Source organism: Cyanistes caeruleus, chromosome 14 (assembly GCF_971803275.1).
Source record: "Cyanistes caeruleus chromosome 14, bCyaCae1.hap1.1, whole genome shotgun sequence".
NCBI lineage: Eukaryota > Metazoa > Chordata > Aves > Passeriformes > Paridae > Cyanistes > Cyanistes caeruleus.
In genome coordinates this window covers 8938092-8961794 of record NC_141714.1, presented here as the reverse complement: position 1 = coordinate 8961794, position 23703 = coordinate 8938092, and the positions used below count along the sequence as shown (strand labels likewise).

The window sequence follows — 23703 nt, the reverse complement described above, 5'->3', positions numbered from 1 at the left end:
AAGATATGAAGTTGACAGCATAGCCACTTCTATGGATTTTAGACAGAAAACTCTGCTAAAAAAGAACAAATGGGGACCAGTATATCACAATAAAGTGATGTTTTAGTTCAACGTCATCCTGTTACATCAATGAGTAGTGCTGCTACATGGCAACATGATGACATGTCATTTTAGAGAAACCAAAACTGTCTCAGATCTGCAAATAGCCTCCTCACAATTCATAAAAAATTGCAACCCCCTCGAAACCCTGGGATGACAAGCACTGGAAGCGGATCTGTCTGCACAGACTCAGCAGGACTCTTTGGAAGTTGCTGCCAGTGTTCCTTTTGCAGCCAGAACAGCCACTGTTGAGCTACACAAACTACTCTAAGCCCTTTCCCTAGAGCCATCAGACAGGGATCAACCATTTGACTGCCATTTTAGAAAAATAAGCAAAGCATACTTTAAAAGAATAGAGAAAAAAAGAATCCTCAATTGATCACTGCTGCAAACCAGCTTTGTATTTTGTATTTCCCCTGTTCCTGCACTCACTCCAACTTCAGTTAAACCACAGCTAGCTGCAGCAATGTTTTTCCATAGGATATTTTTAAAAGCCTCATACCATGCTGCAAAGCATACAAGCAGCTGTCGTCAGCCCACACATACATACCACCCTTCTCACACTAGGCTAAGTTCTTGATAATCCCCACAGGCATTTACAACAGCCTTTTAGCCAGCAAGAACAGCAAAACAGTTAACTGGTTCAATGAACACAGTTTCACTTCTACAGACTTTTAAATCACATAAAGAGTCTGGTATCTTCTCAGTGACATCCCTACAGACAAACGATGGCTGCAGTGAAGTACAGCCCTGATGTCAGAGACGGGCATCACTCCTTCACTGCCACTGCTCTTGCCAACACAGCCAATCTTTGCTTGGCTGAATCAGCATCGGCAGAAACATTGTCTTATATCTGCCACTGACTGGAAATGCCAGCTTTGCAAAGTGTCTGCCAAACAAAGCCTGAGAGGAATCATGCCACTGAGAAAGGTTGAATAGTCAAGGCTTAAAAGCAGAATAAATGAAAAAGAATCTGAAAAATGAAAGGAGATAATGTTAGAAAGTACAAAGGAGGCAGAACTACACTGTCCACCTTCAGTTTACAGGATAGGCTGAAGAGTATATATGAGGGAAGCCCACAAAAGTCAACAAACAGTCCTTGCTTCCAGGGTGAAACTAAGCAACAAGGATGTACATCTGATATTGTTGCTGGTTGCTTATTATGTGATTCTGGTGGCCACCTCCTTAATCTTACTGCTGTTCCATGTGGTAAATCCAAGAAACAGACCCATGAATGCTGAACTGCAGTTCCACAGATGGTCATGGGAAAGGCAGGCTGCAGAGCCTGGCTTTCATTTTCCCAGCTCTCACAGAGGACGTGTACAAGCACAAGACTTGTATCCTAAACACCAGGACTTTACTTGAGTCTCAAAAGCTGTATCATCATCTCTTTGCTTTCCAGAAACATTTTTCCACTGACACAAGTAACACTGCAGTGTCAAAGCACTTACTGGTCAACCAGAATAATAGCTATTTTATTCTGGGGAAGTGAAATTTAACTATCCAGAAACTGTTTTTGCTGAACAAATAAAAGAAAATAAAAATATTTTGTCCTTGTCTTTGCAATACTACATGCAGCAGCAAGAGGGGAAGAAATCTGGAACTGCTTCAGTTTGTGATTACCAGTATCAAATCAACATTATTTTGATATAAAGATTTTTTCTATCTCTACATCTTTCTAGTGCTAAGAGCTCATACTGTATTTATCAAAGAAACAACTGACTATTAGTACCAACTATTTTATTTTGCTCTCCACTATGGCAACATGTGAAGTGCACATCTTGTTTCAAATACCAGCAGCTTCAAAGGCTTTTTTCCTGTAAGTATCTCCGAATCTAGCAACCTTCCATGAAATCAAGACAGATCAGATGCCCCCTGCATTTAGCAGGCCAGCACTCAGAAAGACAACACTATCTTGAAGATATTTTGTACCCTTGACTGTAAGTCAATCTAAATTATGTGATGTATTCATTCAGTCATCCAATGAGGGTCAAATTAGTGACTTATCTTTCTCTAAATTAAATGAAAGAAACAGGACATTCCAAAGAGTCATGTGGTGCTTTTATAGCTCCTTAACTCTGTTAAGAGGCTGCTTGATCTGAGCACACACTCACCCAGTCAGGTATGGCCAGCTGGCTGCAGCTCCACTCTACTCCAAGCCCAGAGTCAGCTCCAGGGCAGAGGCCTCTTGAACTCCTATGCTTGTCTGAATCAGACTGTACCAAGATACTTTTAGGCTCTTCTTCCTTGAGTGTCTTATCTGTCAGCTTTTCTTGGGTGTATATTGGGAATGTTTTATTTTAATTAAATTAAAGATCCATGAAATGAATCCTTTAATGTCCCTACTATGTCTCCAGTGAGCACTAAATACAAAGGCTCCACAGTTGAATGCAGATCCGCTCTTATGTCCAGCTGGTTTGGGATCATTCCATGGTTTTGACCCAGCTGTGTGCTTTCCTTAAAAAATCAGGATATTTAATGCTTAGAAGAAAAGTTATTTGGTGCAAGGTTTTTTTATTGTTTATACAAAGTACAACTGATCCTGATGTGTAACTGAGGCCCCAGGCCCTGCTGTACTGTAAATATTGAAAACAATCATCAGACCAAAACAACTAGAGTCTTTGCACAAATGCTCTTTTTAAAATACAATCCAGTTGGATAGTGTCTTGCAATTCTACCAGAAATAGCATTTTAACTCCCATATTAACATAGCTGTTACAGGACAGATATACTTCTAATTTACCGGAATAATCGATTCTTCTACAGAGATGGTGTAAGAAATCTGTGTAGCACTTCTAGTAGCATGTAAGTTCAATGCAAGGAAAAAGTAATCAAGTCATAAATAAATAAAAAGTAATTGATTGAAACAAAATCTCTTCCACAATTAATTTTCCTGGTTAAGTTCCAGCACAAATTTATGTGAAAATATATCAATATTTTTTTCATTGATATATCAACAAAATAGTATCTCAAATAGTACCTCATGTGGAAAGAACCTTAAAAATTAAACTAAGCAGACAATTTGTAAATATATTTTTTGTTTAGTCTGGAATACAAATTTTACACAGCACATACAAGTCTTAAATCCTATCCAAATGAACTCGGGGCAAAGTAGATTTAAAGAGTACATACCTAGAAATTTAGGTTTTATTTACTTCCAAAACCTCTGCAAAATATTTGGAAATTAGTTTAAACATAGGAAGCATTAGCTCAGAATCATCAGAAAGAAAGCAAATTAGTCATAGCCATATTTCATTACTACTTCATCTTGCAAGAATAAGGCTCCTTCACAGTAAGACAGTAAGATAGTGGTTAAAACATTAACTCCCGTGTGGTGGTTTTAGCTCTAGCTAAAATCACCAGAGTACTTATTCATTTCTTGCTGTGAGATATAGATTAGGAGAAAGGCAAAACAGGCTTAAACTTAAAAGGAATAAAGAAAGTTTATTAATAGGACTACAAGAAATAAGAAACCAGAGTAAAACCTTCAGAAACCTTTCCCCCCCCATCATCCAACTTTTTTCCTTTCCCAACTGACACCATGGAGACAAAAGTTGGGATGTTAAAGAAGTACCAATTATACGAAAGTCTTTTTCATCAATTTCTGTAGGGAGAGGAGTTTTTTCTTGTCATTCTATGGAGAGTTCTCCACAAGAAACAGTTTTTTTATGGCTTTTTATTTCCATGACTGCCAGCCAACCCGGAAAAAAAACCCTCTGCCATCATGCCTTCTTCTTATTTTTACACCACTCAAAGGTGTGTTCATTGGCCATGAACTCAAGGGGTATTATTTTAAGGATGAGTTATTCAAAGGCAAAGGGTCTCTTCATCGTCTCTGTGATCATCTCTGGGAACAGGTTTTTTACCTTCTCTCCCTAGGGGCAAAGAGTCTTTATCAGCTCTCACTTCTTCTGTCTGTTCAAGTGTCTCATGGGATTACAATTACTCTACCATCTGCTTAGCCTCATTAATGGATACCTTTGCTCAGATTTACAGTTTGAATAGTTCATTTCCCCCAATACTCTTTCATGAATTAAAGGAGTTTTTCAGAGTATTATTGTCCATCTCTATGGCCCTACCAAGAGAATATTTCAGCTTATTAAAGCATCACTTCATTTTCCTTCCATCTGAGGCTTGACTCCTTCTTTTACTGACTTTGATGTTTCATGTTGTTTCTTTACATGTTGATTGCTCTTACTTTCCTCTCTCTGGAGAGGGGATTAAGTCTGCAGGTCTCATCTGTGTAGTGAAAGGCTTAAATCCGGCACAAGCTGCACAGGTACTCATGGTGTCGGATTTCAGGTGTCTCTCTCAGCCTGGAGTGGATAGGGACAGTCCTCAGCCTGGAGCCATCTGTGCAGGCCATGGGTACATGAGAGGGTATTGGTGAGATGTTAGCAGCCATGGCCCAGCCCAGCCTAGGGCTGGGGGGGCCCTGGTGAAAGGCTTCAGCCACCCCGCTGGAATGGGACCTGGAAAGCTTCCTAGGAGGGGCCACAGCAGAGCCTGGCCCGGCCTGGGGCCGGGGAAGCCCCTCAGTCCCCGTCCCCCACCTGGGAGCCACTGGAGTTTGGCCCAGCCTCTCCCCAGGCCACACAGGCCGCGGGGTGGAGCCGGGCCAGCCAAACCAGAACTCCAATACCTTTCAAGGCCGGAGACAAAAGGGACCCAAAATTCCTGGGCTTGGGTTTAAAAGGTGGTATTCACAACGGTGATCTTACTTTTCAGTGGTCCAAAATGCTGTCAGTTCTGAGAACTGGCTATCTATTGGGGTGATCTCGAGCAGAGAAGAAACTCACAGCAGCCTCTCTCAGAGGAATAACTTCTGTAGATGTTTTCCACTTTTTTTTCCTAAATGCCAAACTACCACGTCCTGTAAAGCTGAAATGAGATCAAATGCTATATATTTACAAAAATTAGCAAAATCTACCAGTTCTTACAAGTAGTACTTGCTATGTATGGCTTTTATGGCTACTTTTATGGCTACTTTTATGGCTTTTGGAAACACTCCAAAGTGTGTAACTTGAATAGTTGTGTTTAGGAGGGAGTTTCTGATATGCAGTGACATTTAGGAGCAGGCAAAGGACACTAGATCCTAGAATCATGTAAATTTGTTCAGAGGCCATTTACATTCAATGCTGCTCAAGACCCCAGGCGACTGAAGAGTTAAAGGTCTTCTATGTTCAAATCTCATGGTGAAATGAGCAGATACTTGCTGGAGGTGAGTGCTGATCACACAAGTTCTTGCTGATTTGTGAAATGACTGGACAGCACCAATGTTCCCAATGTTGAACAAGATGAGAGAACACTAAAAACTGCTGGAAATGGCTTAAAAGCAGTGCTCTCCAGCTTCTTTAATAAAATGCACAGCCTATGATGACTTATACATAAATAACCAGCTTTCAACTTTGTTTAGCTGTAGCTTTCATTCTACAAGTGAATCTTTTCACTAACACTTCTGTCATTTAAAGAACATTACGGTTTTTACATGTTTCTTCCAGGGGATAAATCTGTTAAATATACAGGGAATCAGTGTTTCCACACCAAGAGCTGGATTATCCTTTGCAAAATAAGTTTGGGCTACTCTTTTCTGCTTTCTGCCTAGACAAACTAGGTTCTCACTTAATCTCTGCTTCTGCATATTGATTACATACATGTAGTTACACCTAAATATGGAAAGTAAGGGTAGATCTACAGCTTCTCTTAAAGCCATCATACCTGAAATACTGTGATTCAGGACCTCATTCATTTACCCATTTTTGCACAAAGCTAAAGTAGTATCACCAAAGTCAGCCAAGTGATTTCTTAATCCTAGCAACTGTTTTTCACTAATGTAAAAAACAGACCTCCTGCAAAGCTAAACCAGGAGAAAAATGATATTTCTTTGATATTTCTGACACTGCTCGGGGAAGTGTAGAAATGTAGCAGAATTGAGTGAAATCAGGATCTGGTATTCACGAATATTTTGTTATTCACAATTTAGAAACATGCTTCTAGAACTGGTATTTCTTGATTTAAAACTCTCCTGCATATACTCAGTAATTTAGTGAGCTCTTAATCTTTAATTTGGAAAGTTGAAGCAAACTTTCCTTAAGACCTCACTGAAACCCAGGTGTTCTGGATCTTCCCAATACAACTATTGTACGAGATGGAAAGTAAACAGTCTAATCTGTGTATAAATATTTAATAAGATACTTGAATCTGGACCAAAATGCAGCTAATTTAGTGTTCCCTCTTAAGAATGCAAACAGATTAGTTGCATGACACAGTGTTAGTACAAACTGTCCTTGACTATAAACATTTGCTGATGTATTTCACCAAAAATGTAATGTATAGAAACAGAGGAAGGGTTTGCTCTAAAGAGAGCATGTGGAAAAGGTCCAATTTCACAACCTCCTCTCACCTGATGATGCCTTTTCGTGAAGCATCTTGAGAAGTTCCCTGTGCATCATTCTTCTTTCTACCAGGAAGGAGGGACATGACCCCAGTTAAAAATCAATAGCAGACGCTAACAGGAGATGCTGTTCTGCATCATATATCTCACAAAAAAAGTCTCAGCCTGAAGTCACAACAAGTATTTGCTAAAGACAATTCAGATGGGACCAAGAGCAGCCAAAAATTTTGAGATATTAAAAATGTACTATTTCTCTTAGAAGGAACTTACAATTTCTGTATTACTCTCCTTCAGAAAAGGACCACCAAAAGGTAAGTGGTAATACATTTCCTCTCCCATCTCTTGTATCAATTCTATTAATCTTCACTAAAATCAGACCATTTTTGTGTGGCCTTGTGATGAGATAGGATCAAAAGACAGTTGTTCTATCAGAGCTTTTTTGCCTACAAGTTTTCATATGCCAAAACCAGTAATATATTAAAACCACATTGGCCTCAGTGCTCCCTAATAAAAGACTGAAGAGAGGTAGCTTCTTCACAGTGGATATTTCTATGGCTGATCTGTTGAGGGAATGGAAAAATAGCTACGAATCCCATGAAAGTATAAAAGCCTCATAACTCTTGTGTTCACAGTTTATTTCACATCTCTTTTCAGACCAACATTTCCATGCATAAAATAATAAGAATTATGAGAAATTATTTAAACTCTTTGTTGAAGTGAATCAACATTTAATAATTACATTTTAATAATTACATTAAATAATACGATCACTTGCCATTCAAAAAGCCAATTTTTCATTGTGTGTGCCCATCAACTTAGATTCTATTGTGGCCAGAAACAGAAATTATAGTTATCAGGAACTGAAGCTGCCTTTTTTACTAACAGAATTTCCATCCTCAAACAGGGTACCAGGCTCTTCTCTGGGTGAAACTCCACCCACGTGCTCTGCCATTTTGAGTAGCAAACTTATAACACAGATCAATATTGTATTTTGAGTGTAGACCTGACTCCAAGTTGAAGCATGTGCTTTGCTGGCACCCAGACAGGCAGATGCAGGTGTCTGTGTAGCTGGAAGTGTTGGATAAGTTTGGGTGTAGATTAAAGGAAAACTCCACACTCACTCCCATGCAACTTGGAAAAGACAGCTCCACATTCTCAGTTTGAACCATAGCACTCAACATCCATTGCAGTTCCACAGCATAACCAGTGCAGGAGATAAAGGCTGTTGGCCCCCTCTAAAAGACAGGAAATGCAAAGTGAAGGGAGCTGGGAGCTCCCTGCATTCTGGGTGACTTAAGCACAGATGTGCAAGTCACACACTCCTGCCTTGGGGAGCCCCTGACCCATGCTCCTGCAGATATCCACAAAGCCCTGGGACAAACAGCTGAGACCAGAAACACATGGAAATGGAAACAGGCACAGGAACATGAAACTGCTTTTCCAAGGTCATTTTGCTGGGTCATCTAAGATTCTTATGCCACAGTCTGAAGCACTGAAAGTAATCCCAATTAACATAGCTGGCTATCAAAACAATAACCACGGCTGTACTATTAACAATGTGAAAACCAGTTATCACATCCTTTTCAGTCTCTTAAGAATTATCAAATAGGGAAACTATCAAATTACTTTTAATTACAGAATTAAAAATTACAAATTATCAAATACTTGTTTGTGCTCCTGTAATTACTAGGCAAAAGCTAGTTGTACCATATATGCTTTTCAGTATATAAGAAAATAGTGATTTAAAAAATCCTAAAATAGGGCTTTAGAATTCAACTTAGATATTTTTAATCTATTAGGTAAGCCCAAAGTAGAAGGAAGAAATGTGAACCAAATGCTGAGCTTGTTAGCAAAGCATAAGCTAAAAAAGGAATATGTGTATGCCAGACGGTTCTTATCAGAGGTCAGTATTCCTAAAGATTCTTTATTTTTGTTTGTCACAGTTATCTGTTTCTATGTGCAGTTAAAACAGAGGAAATTTAATTAAGTACAAATTTATTTGACAAGGATGTTATTTTTTTAATTAAATACTCCCCCACTTCAATTTCCCTTATGCCAAGAAATGTATTTACTGAAAAAGTGTAAGATGGAAGAATGATGTTTCTAAAAATTGAAACATCATTAAAATGGGTACGATAAATACCACAGTTGCTCACGAGTTGATAAGACATTTTATGAAATAACAAAAATCCCAAAGCCCTTTTGCAAGGGCAAGAAAACTATTATTAAACACTTCTCATGAGGCACTGCAAGTGACAGTCTGGAAACACAGCAGAGTTGTGCTGCTTAAAGAGGAGGTCTGGAAAAGATCACATATCTGGAGTTTCCAAAGAAGATTATTGCACAAGATGGAAGGATCATTCAATTTCCACATCCTTGAGGGACACATAGCTTGTTTTTTTTCTTTAGGGCAAACTATATTGTAATACTGTAAAACATGAAAAATCCCAGTGTTGCTCCCTTCCTCCTGCCCATTCCTGTTTGTCCCTGGGCTGAAGAGAAAATCTTCACCTCTTTAGAGTAATTGATCTCATCAAAAACTCAGCATTAGGAATTTGTGTGTGTTTCTAGCAGCCAGGTCACAGAGCTGAAACCTCCTCCCACAGAGGAGCATGCACTGGAACTCAGTGAAGCAGGATGAAGTTCTGAAATGTGACATTGACTCAGCGTGGTCCCAGTTGAGTATCATTTGCAAAATAAAGTCTTAATTTTGCAGAGGAGATCCAGTTAGAAGTAATGTACTTCCTCCAGCTATAACATCCTGCCAACACTATATGGAGCATTCACACAATATTTCTAAACAAATGTGAAGAAAAATACATCAGGAGGTACTTCCCTTGACATTGCTTCCCTTAACACAAATTTCATGTAAAATTCACATAAATGGTTGTTTGAGCAGTCATTCTTAGAAGCCTGAAAGCAACTTGCTTTAAAGGTTTGAAAATTAAAATCCTGGCTTTCTAACAGATGTTGGGAAACCCCTCAGTAACACCAGTGGAATCCAGCTTTCCTCTTCAGTCCAGACTGGAGAGCTGATAATAATGATGCACTATACAACAAAAGTGTTACAGAGCCCAGGCCCTGCTTACAGTAGATACTGATGAAATAAACCGAAAGACATCTAAACGTGGAACATCTGCCATGTGATTCTGCAAGAAAAAATAATGCAGAATACAGCATCTACATTAACTCTGTGAAGAAAACCCTGTGTTACCCAGCATACAAAATACAGCCACTGCAAGCAGAACTTCTATTCACCCAAGTGTTCTCAGGAGTTAATGTGCATTCCAGCTGATAAAAGACAAGGGAATGGTTAAACTAGATTAGTTCAGGTTTTAGTCCTGATGTTAGAAAAACAAGTGAAGTTTAATTACTTCACTGCTCCAGAAAAAATCTGGAGATAACACTTATGCCTTTTATTGTTTCAAGAGAAAACATTAAATCTCAGGAAAATTTCCTTTAAGGTCCCAGAAACACTGATCCAAGACTGCAAGGAATCACTGGGTTTAGTAAAACTATTGCTAGTTTTGTAATGCTTTTGGATTTTTATGTACTGGATAACTCAAATACAGCTGGAGTTATACAGGGAATGACCACCTGCTGCCTTGATTTTGCATGCAGACTCTATTTTAAATTTGCTGTGAGACAAGCTGGGCTATATTTCCACTGCCTAGGATATTACAAAGGTTGACATCTTCGAAAAACATTCTGTCCTCTTAGGAAGATATGCCCTAATTAAAATGAGACAAGACAACCTCTTCTGCTGTCTTCTCTCTCACAAGTCTCTAAGGCTGTAGAGAAAATGTATTCCACAAGAACTGATTAACAATTTTTGGAGGTCTCTTATTAAGGAGTACAGAAAGTAACTTTATAGAGTTTTATATCAAAATATTTTCTGTGAAGTCACTTTCCTGAAAATATAGTTGAGTAAACTACAGTTTTCTTAACTAAAACTTGAAGAAACATATAAATAATGTAATTCTCACAGAGTGAAAGCACTTTGGAGCATCAACTTTCTCCTACTGTATGTTTGTAACTGCCCTGCACTGCAGGACTTCCTCCATCTCAGCTGGATCCTCAGTCATTAGTCATCACAATAAAGGAAATTAGACATTCAGGTATTCAGAACACACAACGCAGTGCGTATCAAGGGAAATGAAGCTATACAAAGAAGAAACAAAACTTGTTTAAGATTTTTCTAGAAAATACCTATCACTTATATTCCTCATATAAAACCATCCTGATTTACATTCCAGCTGTTCCTAGATAATTAATGATGCCAGGGTAAACAGTCCTAAATTTATTTGGGGAGCAACATTAACCAGTGTTTCCAGGGAGACTGCTGGTACGCCTGCATGGTGAATGCCAGGAAGAGCTGAGGTGAAGCATTCCTGCACAGCTCCAAACCAGTGAGAGCCAGTGTGCTGTGAAGGTCCCATGGAATATCAGCCCAGGAGTTCAGACTACAGCTTCTGCACTTTTGAGAGTGGTAACAGTGTTCATTAATTCAAACCACCACCAGTGCAGTTAGGAGTTCAAGTCACGAATAATAAAATCACTATAAACACAAGACCTCCATCCCACTTTACTGAACAGGATTATTTATGTATCTTGCAACTATCAGGGGACAGGACGTCCAGACCCAAAACAATTATTTAGTTCTATGACCTACATTCACTAGCACAGAAGTAAAATCTGAAATTGCTGTATATGGTGATTTTGCCTTCCAGAGCATACGCTCTGCACATGTACACTCCAGGAGCTTACAGTTCTTTTTGCACCAAAATCTATTCCCTAAGTGTAGCAGTTGCAGCAAACAGCTGTGGCAAGAATATCCTAGCTGATGCATCTCTCTTTTTCCATCCCCTTAATTTAGAAATTTTTATTCTGTTTTTAGAACCTGATAGGAAATAGAACTACCCATACACACAAATAGGCAGATGGTGCCAGAGATGGAAGCAGAGGAAATTTGGTGTGCAGGGGGATTTGCCACTCTGTTAAATGTATCCAGACTTCAGTAGCAGGTGAACAGAACACAGCTCAGTTACAAAACAGAGCAAGTTCTCCTCTACTGTTCCAGCAGAATATCATGGATGTGAACAAAAATCTGAGAGATCTGTCTTAAGAAATAGCAGCTTTATAGAACTTCAAAAAACAAAAAATTTAGTGCAAAATTGCACCACCCTTAGTGCTAAACACTAGATACTAAAAAATTCTTCCTTTACCATACACTGAAAATTCAGCACATGCTGAGTTGCTTTATTAGACAGCTTTCTTTGATCATTTAAAAGAAGTATCATCAATCTTTAAAAAAAGACAACCAGATGTTTCTTTTTAATAGTCCTTCAGAACTTGTGCACTATTTGTACTGTATTTATTATGGATCAAACCCAGAAATTTTGAAATTGTTTTAACTTTCCATTTATTAGCTTTGGCAACATTCTGCTGCTTGTTAAAGTAGACCCACAAAAAACCCTTCCGAAAATCACCCATTATGAACAAGAACACTTGCATCTATGCTGTTTTTCAGACTACTAGAATATTTCTATTTCCAAAACAAGTAGTTGGATGAGATATCTGATAAAATTCACAGATATCTCATTCTTACTATGGTTGCATCTTTCCTCCAAATTTGTTTTCTATTTTGGCAACTACACAGGAAGTTCAAAGAGTAACCCTAATATATCACCCATCAAATCAGGAAAGTTGCAAAAAAATTCTTGTTCTATCAATGGATTTATGACTGATTAAAGAGAAACAGCTAAAATGTCTCCATTCAACAGCTTAAAAGGAGGAGACTGGCAAACATTGGAATATTCCTCCTATTTTTGCAGAATAAGTAAAGTCAAGAGGAAAGTTATACAATTTACACTTATACCCAGATTCTCAGCCAGACCACTCTGTATCCTACATGTTATTAATTATTTTCTTATTCCCACTATGTTCTGTTATTTGGATGTTGCCCTATTTATTAAAAAAAAAAAAAGTGCTATCATTCCCTTTTACTGCTGTCTTTCATTTTCTTCACCATTAAGTGTTCAGAAAGTCATGACACCAGCAAACACACATGTTCCTCATTCACAAGGAGACAGCATCTCCCCATTTACCTTGCCTACCACTGATGGACAATGTATAGTCTGTTCTCCTGTCTCCTAAAATCTTCCATCTCCTATCAGGAAAACTATGATTCACACCAAAAATACTGCACATATTTCCCAGAAAATAGGTAGCCTGAGACATCTATGTATTCAGCTTTGCTTCCAACTAATTAGCACTCCAGCCTCTTCTACACAGTTTTGCCTGGTTAGCTGTCTTCATTGTGTGCTCTCTCTGGCTGCAGGCTCCATGACTGGCATACTTCTTGCCTATCTGTTTTGTAATTAAGTTTGCTTTGTAGTTATCCCTGCTATTGACAGTTTTCCTGACTCGTGAACCGGCTAACCTGACTGTCAGCCAAATCTCTTCAAACTGGGCCTTGCTCACAGATTGGTTCTGTGATTCTTCTGTTTCCAAGGCTGACTTACTCAAGGGATCATACTGGAAATCTCTGTCACACCTTCCACTTGCTGCCAGCAGAAACTCTTTAAAAAAGACTCTTGTTTCTGCAAAGGGCACATAATCTCATTTTAAGAAGCTTTATTATTAAAAGATAATTAGTACCAGGAATATTCTGAGCCAATCACACCAAGAAGATGGGCAAGTTTTGGAGTGGGGTGAGAAGAAAGAGGCATGACAAAAATGACATATTTAAGAGAATTTATTCTGGACAACAAGGCTGCTAAGACATACTCTAGGTGGTGAGTAATATACATGAGTAATATAGAATGTGCTGGAAGAAAATGCCAATTGGGTAATTTCAAGGCAGGATATAAATTACCCCTTCTTATCCATCAAATGCTTGGGGACGAAAGCCTTGTGCCATTTCTTAGATGTAAGAGGGCATCAAAAATCTCTCTTCAATGGAGACATCATTGCAGGAGTAATTATAGAAAATTTTACAGCTTTTTTTTAGGCAAAAGCTGAACCAGACAATTATGTTTCAGAGACTCACAATAACATTTGGTTTTTGTCCTGGGCAGGACACTAAAGAGTTTATCTTCCTGCAGAAATTCTTTTTTTCTTTCTGACATCAAGGTGGAGTGGTTGACAGAAAACAATTTTAAGAATATTTACAATTCTTCTCCTACAATGAATAAATGTATGCACAAGAGAAATTGAAAGGTTGATGCTAGTCCTATTCTAAGGAGTTATGTGGCAAGTAAAACATTACAGACTCATCAAAGTCTCCATTCTGTGGCCAAGAAAGACAACAATTTTTATGAAGAAAGAATTTAGAGACGTGTTTTCATTCTCCAGTACCTAGGAAGCTGAGAGGGTCTGTTTTGCCCGTATGGAACAAATCCACAGCACAACTTACCACTTTTGGTCTTGGAGAAAGTGCCACAGATATAAAGTTAGAACAGAAGGTCAGTTGTGGCAAGGCTCCAAAGAGAGAGAGAGAAGGCTAATCTGTCTTCCCATCTGTCTACACACCTAAAATGAAATCAGTGGGAGTGATAGTGTTACCTTCAAGTGGAACAGCACATTCCTTGTGCAGGTTACCAGGGGTAGCCATGGCAGCTTGTACAAACAAGAAATTATATAGTTCCTATTCCTAGGGCAACATGCCTGCACCCTCAGCTCATGCCAGCAACAGAGCAGAGAATCAGGAAGTATCTTCAGGTGAGGAGGACTTGGCATAAGATGAGGGATCTGACTGTATGCCAGCTGAGCATGACTTTCAGGAGACAGCTTACATCCATATCAGTAATATCTCACCTCTGAGAAGCTCAGTTTGAGAAAACTAGAAACTTTCAGGCTCGAAAGGAAAAACAAAAAGGACATTCACATGATATAGTGAAACTACACAACTTCTTAAACTAAGAAAACTCACAGCATAGTAGGATGAAACAAGGAGATTTTTAAATGCTCCATTTGCTTCCAAAATAGTGTAAAAACATTAAAGTCCTGGGTTAAAGCTCACATGAAGCACAATTACTTGAACAATGACACATACTTTATTGCTGGGATTTTCCAAGCCATCTGGAAGTGCTCTATGGAGCACAGCTTGAAGGCCCGTGTTCTGGTTGTTTTCAAAGGTCCCCACTGCAATTACAAAATCAGCTGGCCTTGCAGGCAGACTGAGAAATAGTTTCAGGTCACAGAGTCACCTCACCCACCCTGGTCACAAAGAAATGCCATGGATCCTGGTCAGTTTTGAAAGCTGCGGAAATCTTCTTAACAAGATACATTTCCTAGAATATATTTAGCCTCACTTAGTACACACATCTGCTCAGACAAAACTGCAAACCAAACCACAGAAACAGGATTTGCTACCAGAGCCTCCTTTAACACAGTTACTGTTACTGAATTCTACTATAAGATGGGGGCCTGTCCCCTCAAGAAGTATTCCCAAGGAGATGATGTAAGATTGCACATAGGAACAGGTTTTATCGTGATACCCATTGCATAAGGAACCCTTTCAAATGCAATGAGTTCAGTTTCATTTATTGTGTTTAAGTATTTGGTGTGGTTCTTATTAGAGAGCTAAGTTCAGTGTATTTAGTTTGGGTCAGGAGGACACGTACAATAATTATTTAATGCTACATTTGGCAAAGTTTGTTTTATTAACTAAAAAAAATACAAATCTTGGCAGTTGTTAAAAAACCCAGCTGGCATGTAAGTTGTTTGACTTTACTATTACCTCATTTTCTTCCAAAATATTGCCAGATATTCTTAATGATGGCAAACAGATTGTCAGCATTAATTAATCGCCTTATTCTTAATGACAGATGGTCAACATTTTTCAATATTATAGATAACCAATCCTCTTCCCAAACCAAACAATGGCATTTTATATGTTTAACCACAAGGGAATTTGAACAAGAATTAGACATTATTTACATAAAGTCCATCTTTACAAAAATAACTAGATAACAATCCTAGCATTACTTGTACCTGTATCCATGGTTAGTGCATTTAGCACTGCTCACAGCTTGGAATTATTAGTTTGAAAGAAATGGCACTATCCCACAGTCTGTTTTGATTTTAACTGGTCAACCTCCAGGCTATGGCTATCGAAATGGCAGCACTGTGTCCCACAGTTCCTGTCAAGCCAGGGCATAGGAAGCCACATTGAAACACAGAGAAGTTTGAACCAACAGCATTAAAGAATTTTGTCACCAGCAAATACGTTTATGTAAAGCAGTTCTGCAAAAAAAAAAAAAAAAATCATTTTGTTGAGTCAACACTTTCAAAGAAATTGTGTTTCATCAGGAAATCCCTGACTGCTCCAAAGAGAGTGATTAACCAGCCAAAGCACAAATCAGCAAACACTATTAAAAATACAATTTATAATTACTACAATCCCATAGCAAAGAAACGTCAACCGATCTTCAACTAATTATCACAAAAGAGACACTTTGTACACCCAGTATTAAGTTGAGGAGATTAATTCCAGACAAAAGTTAATCTAAGATATCTTGCCAATGTGACATTAGTTTATGCTAGATAACAATTAGATTAATCATCCAAAGTTCTGACCTCAGGTTATGCTGTTCACTGCACTGATGTTGAGGAACTTTCTATCTTTTCTTGCTTGTTTGATCTGCAGTAATTGTATCAAAAACTCTTTGATTGCCCAGAGATGATTTTACACCATTGTCATCATTTTAACTTCAGAAAAACTGGGGAATTGCATGTATCTCTGGGTACACTAGCTTTTCATTCAGGTAGCAACCACATTTTTTAGCAAATCTCTCAATCTTAGTCAATTCCTCTTACTCACGATGCTTTGCTTCACCCTGCAGTGTAGTCTTGGTGTAGACAAAAAGGGTTTTGTTTGAGTGGGACTACGTAAAAGTGTGCCCATGTCCCCAGAACCAACTGCCTCATTTTACAGATACACCCCATTCCAACCATACCAGCTGCTAGAAACAGTCTCTGTGGAGATTTTGTTTGAGACAGGAAAGTGATTCTATAATGCCATTAATTGTTTTCTAATTGATCATATAATAATATTTAATGGGCTTTAAAGAACACATAATATATATATATATTTGTATTATTTGACATGATTACATATTATGAAAAAAAAATAATATAATTAGTAACATCAAGTTTTCCTGACTTACAGCACTGCCTGGGACAGCCTCTTCCGAGTAGTTTGCGAAGCCCTGGAAACAATTTTTAGATTTTTTTTCCCTAATTTCTTTTTTGGTGGGGGAGAATGAAAAATATTTGCTCCAGCACATGTTGAGCAAAGTTTAAAACAAACTCTAATATTGTTATAAATTCCAAGATAAGCAAACAGGCATCAGGAGAAGGTATACATGCAACAGTGACTGGGTCTGCTACTTAATCTTCATCAGTGTTTGAAAGTTGATGACATTACATAAAAACAAAAAAGGCAACATTATTATAAACAAATACAAAATGAGCTACAAAATGAAATGGTGCAGGTCACCAACTATTTAGCGTTTTTTGATACTCTGAAAGTATGAAAAATGTCTCCTGTTCCCTGCTGTCTTATCTGCAGTGCATTTCTTAGGAAGACAGCCATCCAAACAGCATGAAACTTTCAGCAGCATTGTCCCTGCCCATAAACTGTGGACAAGCAGCAAGCAAGTGGAATGAAAAACACTCATTAAATACATTAAATTCTTCTGACAGCCGCAAAAATCTTCTAGCTGTAGATCACTCACCTGAAATGAAACTGAACATATCCTTGCACTAGGATAGGGACTAGTATCAGGATTTACATTCACCTCCTCATCTAACTTATAATTTAATATGGTTGCTTTTTGTTCACCTTTCCTCTTGTGCTTCATAATTTAATATAAAGCACTTTTTCTACCCATCACTTGTTGTTCCTAAAGATGACTGTATTTAAGTCTTGTATGCAAAAGTGGGTTCAGTGTAAGTTTGTGTTCAGACTGTCTCCTGCCCCAAAAAATGGTATGTACCAGGATTCATTTGGGTAGTATAACAGCAGAATTCCCTTTAAAATTGCCTTAGTTGCATAACTGGTATCTCAGCTGCCCAGAAAAATGGAAATAGGGACACAGAGATTTACAAGATACACGTTCACCTAGAGACTGCAGGTAGGCAGGGGCTTGTGTAACCTCTGGGATGCTCCCTGGCATTGTCTTTGCACAGCATTACATTAGCTTTCATATCAAAATCAGTACAAGTTCTAACAATGGAGCTTAGGGGAATGGAACAACCAGATCCAAAACTCCTAGGTTTAAAATCAGCTTCCTGGGCTTCACTGCTATTACATTTACTGTTACAATATCATACAATATGTAGATACCTTCTTGTGCACTTAAGTAGTAAGAGCTGCATACTCAGTTAACCTTTTAACTTGACCTCTGAGAAAAACTCCAGACAAGGTACTAGATGGGACCTTTAGTGAAGATAACACCTCTCCATGAAGAACTGTACTTCTGCACAAATCACTGGATTGCTACTCACAAATCTTTACAAGATAAAAACTGATAAGGAGGGGAGAATGGCTGCAATGGCCAGGAGTTTGACCACTGAATTACATAGAGACAGGCTTTCCATTAACTCATCATTAGATAAAAGAGCCAATTCAGAATCACTGCTAAGATGAAGAATGCTTCCATAACAGATTTCTTCTTGCGCAGGCTTCACAGCAAATTGGATTATATCAAGATTCAATGCAAAGCCTAAAATGGGTACAAAGGTAGCATTATGACTTTTCAAATGTAATGCAAGCATTCAGACAACAGAATGGAAATTTTGCTCTTTTGCCTTACCACTCTGCTAGGAGACCTCCTGTCATGTTGCACTAAGACACTAAGTGGTTTTTCCCTGTTGCTCCCCATGCTGGGTCTGTGGTGTGTTGGTTCCTTCCCCTTCAGTTTCACCACATTGGCTGTAGCCTGCTTTCCCCCTCCCCTTTTCCCTCAGTTTAAAAATCCCCGCAATTCCTCCCTCAGTCTCTTTTTCCCCCCTGGAGTGTTCCGTGAATAAACTGAGGGACAATGTCCCAGAAGAGAGAGCCTCCTTCATCTTTTATCTTTGTCCCTGCCGAATCCTCTCCCCGCCCGTGGAGTGGAGCTAGTCAGGCGATTTCCCGGGGCTGGGAGCAGAGGGATTACTGCAAGCTCCCTAAGGGGCTGCCAGACAAGCACCACCTTTCCTTCAGAAAAGAATCTCAATTATTCCACAAATTGCTGACTCATTGCATAGAGATTAGTCTTCTAACAGGGTCAGTCTTACAGATAGTGAGATTATACTGGTTGGTTGAGTTTTGGGGTGGTTTTTTTTGGTTGGTTGTAGTTTTTTGGTGTTTCTTTGTGGTTTTTGCTGGTTTTTTTATTATATCCTGCACATACAGCAGCAGTCTATAGCAAAAATAAAAACACGGGCACCTGTGGATTATACATATATGGATCCCGTTTCTAGAAACATCTCTCACTTACAAAGTAGTCTTATGCAGTTTTGACATTTTTATTGCCTAAATAAAATTTTTAAAGCTTATTCTGATCAGAAGTGCATTCAGCAGGACATTTAAGGACATTGTCTATATTATTTTCATTAAACTCTCAGTTTATTGTCATTTTTCTTGTGCTTTTTAGCTATTTCATTCTTTTAAAAAGAAAGCTTAGCTTTATTCTGATCTGGTTAATTGTGGAAAATTGATAGCTGAAACATTTTTCTTAAACAAAATATGGATTCCAGGCATTGGGGAAGTTCTGTCTCAGTTTCTGAATGTAAAGGCTTTACAGCAGTGGAGAAACAGCTAGGCAGGAAGCCAAGGAATTAGCCTCAGGCCAAACAGTGTCCTGCAAGAAGCAAGCTGTGCTGTAGGATACATAATCACACCATCCACTTTCCCAGTCCAGCCAGTCACCTCCATATCCTCAGGCATGGCAGGCCTCCAGTAGCTGCCTGCAGATGTCCAGGAAGGTGTCAGGAGGGCTCAGCACACTTGATGGAAGTAGTGTTGTAAAAGGGAAAGATTACCACTTGTAGCAGATAGTTTACTCCATGGACAGGTCTCAGCATGATGGAATACGTGTTTGAAGGACTTAAAATGCCCTACCAATATACAGGTCATATAAGAAATAAACTAAAAGCCAAATGAGTTCTCAAGTCAGCAATGAAAACAGCCTAAAATCTTTGTGACATCTTGACAAAAGAGATGCCAAGAGCTCAAACTGCAAGGTCAACAGCGTTGTGGCCACTTCAAACAATCAAATTGGACCCCAGGAATGTAAAGAGATGTAAGAATGGTGCTCACTGCTGTCTAAAGGTCAAAGCACTTACAGGATACTGTGTTTCAGAACCAAACTAGGTCTGTTTCTTAGTGTATCTAATCACAAAAGGTATTGAGCAAGTCTCTTTAATTCATATTCTAGCATATATTGAGAACTTCTTGCAAAGTTCTTCCACTTATCTGTTTAGACATGTTTTCCATCTGCCACATGATGAATTGAAAGAAATTTTATATTTCCAGAGAAAACACATCACCAGTTATCAATTAAGTATTCACTCAACTCTGTCTGCAATTAGAAAAAACATAATTTTTGAAACCATCATTTTGAAATAGGAACATTTTCCTAAATGCAGTTCAAAAAGTAATGCCTTGCATATACACACAATGTCTCACTGAAATAGACAGGAAAAAATCAGGATTGCTTATGTTTAAATAAGACTTAATTTCTTTTGTTTTTGCTCAGAGGATGAGTTTTCAATGTGATTTTGGGAAGTACAACTGATTAATTAAACAAGAAAACTAGTACTATTTCCCTTCTCTTTAAGCCTTTCCAATTCCTCAAGTACCTACTGTGTGCTCTTTTCTCGTCTCATCTCCAAAAGCAAAATCTGTAAGATTCGTTTTCATATATGTTAAAATGCTCTAGAGCTAAAGATAAAACATTAAGAAGATGGTGTCTGGACACAAATTAACATTGCAATTGAAGGCAGAGTGAAGTCAGTTACTGCATTCCCCTAAGATGGGAGATAAGCAGCTGCACTAAGATAAATTACAGTCTGTTCATACAAGCAAAAGAAATTCAAGATTTTTACAGAAATCTTGCTTAAACATTTGGTTTCTTCGAATGAAGACTTCAGAGAGAGAGACTTTAGCTACTTTACACAAGCAACTTTCTCAAAAGGAATTGCTTAGATCCATTTTGAGTTATTATTCCTCCACAACCAAATACACAAATCAAAAACACTTCCACAAATAAACAGGAGCTATTACAGTGAGGCCTGGGCAAAATATGTACTAGAAACCCACACTACTTTGATTTTCCTAATTTTAATCTACCTAAAAATCATCTGACTTCTTTTGAACTAGGGCTCAGACCACATAAAGAAATAGGACTCTATTGAAGACTCATTACAAAGCGAGCCGTTTGTAAATCTTTAGAACAGATTTTGAAATCTTGGCTAGGGACATTTGAAATGAAGCTGGTCTTCATCATTTGTAGTTTCATGAGGTCATTAGATTGAGAATTACACACAGTAACGTGGTGTTTATTTATTTATTTCTAAAAAGACTGATAAGAAGCAAAGACAAGTTATATTAGTGTAAACAAACTTACACGTCCACCCTTCTCTGGAAAACATTTGCATCCAGTAGTGCAATCGCGGCCCCCACATGGCCCACTGTAGGACTTCTTTCCACCCTAAAAAAAAAAAGAAAAATTAAAATAATTGGATTTCATAACTGTTTGTTAGCTGAAGATCTTTAATTAAAACGCTTGGTTTCATCACTTTTCATTTACATTACCTTTGTTGCGTGAATTTGCTGGGAAGTAATTGGGCAAAATGTAATTTCACACAACTGCACAATTGGGTCCTTTTCAGAATCACCAAATAAACAGAAAAAGTTGGATTAGAAATTCTTTGAGGACAAGTGAGTTTACACAAGTTGGTGCTCTTCTGCAAGATGCAGAGTGCTTCCTAGGGCTCTCAAACCCATAAAATTTGATGATTATTTGAGATACTCAGCACACTATTAGACTAGGATCATAATAGGTAACTCCAACTTGTGGCTCAGCCATCCTGCATAATCAAGTATCTTTACATCAATAGGAGCTATCAAGACAAATTTAATTTTGGGACCCTTGCATGTTTCTAAGAACAAGAAGCTGCATCCCTAAACCATGAGAACAAAAGCTACTGGATGAGAGAAAATGGCATTTTTAACTAAGAACACATTTGCAAGTGTGTAGGAAATGACCATGGATTTGGATTTAAACTGAAAATATATTCCAAATTTGCTGCACTGGCATTAGTTGTTCAAAGAATAATTACAATATTTATGTCAATCTGAAGTTCCTATATCACCAGCTTAATTCCCAGCTAATAGAGTACATGGAAGTTAACTACACAGGTTTAGTTCAGAGAGCTTGACCTGCTTCCACACTAAACAGGTTTGTAGGACTGGGCTTTCCAAAGCCCTGCAATACTACTGACAATACTGTAACTCCTGGAAAAAAGGTCCCCTTTAGCAATGTAGTTTTATCACACACTATGAACAACCCTCTCTAAGGAAATTTTCACTGTTCAGCATGCTCAGGTACAGTGCCTAGGTTTTCAAATTCTTAAAGGAATAAACATTTAAGCTACTCATATCAAGGTGATCAAACTAAATGCCAAAAAATGTTCAGACTGGAGCCAAGCATTTCCTTATTAAACGCATTAATGGGAAATATTTTTAAAGCCTTTAAAATTTCCTGACAGTGAGGAATGTGAAAAAATTAAAGACAACAGATGCAAGCGTCTCAACTTTTGAGCTTCTTTGAATCAGCTTTCTTAAAAGAAAGTAACTAATCTGACATCACTTGATCAGTGTTCTGCTGAAGGTAAATAAAAACCTCTATACATGCTGATGTTTACACTGTTTTGTAAAATTAAACAGCTTTGGGTTTAGAATGAACAGGTATTAACAAAAAGCCTTAAATACAATCTCCCATACTTCCCTATCCAGAAAGGAGCTCTATTTCTTGCTGTAAAATAGTCGTAACAACCTTCAAGCAATTTTAAGAGGCATCAAGTATAAAAAAAAAATCCTATGAAACCACTTAGCAGACTTTTTGGCAGCTTTGTTCAGATGAGGTCCATTAGATACATTAGGGCATTTTGGACTACTCATTAAAATTCTATGGTAGGATCTAACACAAAACTTGAACTGAAGAAAGGCACCACGAAAGAGACACCATAATGGGAAATGCACTACAGACAATTCTAACTGTCAGCAGCAGAAAATAAAGACTGAAGAAGAGGTAATAAAACCCCAAACAGCCAACAAAACACAAATGACTAACTAGCCTATGAACTACCCAAAAGCAAAGAGGAGACAAACTGTATCTAGAGGTTATAGAATACACTGTAAGAGCATCTCCGAACTTTCTGCTCAGTCAACGAATGATCACCATGAATTCGAGTCTGCCATGTGCAACAACAGGGGCTCAGAACATAAAAACTGGTCTTAATGGGACACCCAGCTGAGAGTCATTTCTCTGTGAACTTGTTTTTAGAGTGAAGTGCACTAAGATACATATTTTGCCATGCTTATATTCACATTTCACAGTGGAAATCTGGACCCATTGCTAAGCAATGTATATCTATTCCTGACACTTAACCTTATGTTTAAAATCTTCACACAGTTTTATGCCTTCAGGTAGTCAGATTATGCTTTCCCAGACAGTTATTCAACCTTAAATTCTTTAGAGATTTAACCTTCTAATCAACTTTTTCTCCAGCTTATTCCTTGTTCCAGCAGTCATTTATACAAGCCCTTGGGGTCCATGGTTCTGTCTATTCAGGTGCCTTCTAGGAGTGAGCATTGGCAAAGAAGCTTCCTTTCACCAAAGCTCTGTATCCCTCTAAGGTCACTGCCTTGCCATAGTCACTGTCTCAGAGCACTAATCCCCTGCCTCTGGTGGCAGTCAGGTCTTGCCCAGTGGCAGAGGACCAGACAAAAATCCATGATTCCTTCTATCCTTCATGCTCTTGTTGCTCCCATCAGTGATGCAGTGTAGTAAATATATCAAAATCCCACCAAAGTCAAAAGAAATATTTCTCTTTAATTTATTGGAAGCTGGACAAACTCTCACTGAGTTTTGTGAAAAACTGAAAGTATGTCCCTATTTTGTGTAAAATTGTGCTTTTTCACAGCTTGAGGA

At 38.3% G+C, this 23703-nt stretch overlaps 1 protein-coding gene across 1 annotated transcript in view; it reads right to left on the bottom strand.

Annotated features, from left to right (window-relative positions):
• COL4A6 (collagen type IV alpha 6 chain) overlaps positions 1 to 23703 on the bottom strand; it is a 119475-nt gene that overhangs the window by 58124 nt on the left and 37648 nt on the right. Inside the window, exon 4 of the mRNA XM_086850634.1 lies at positions 21115 to 21198. Coding sequence (XP_086706760.1) covers positions 21115 to 21198 — 84 coding nt within the window. The remainder of the gene's footprint in view (positions 1 to 21114; positions 21199 to 23703) is intronic.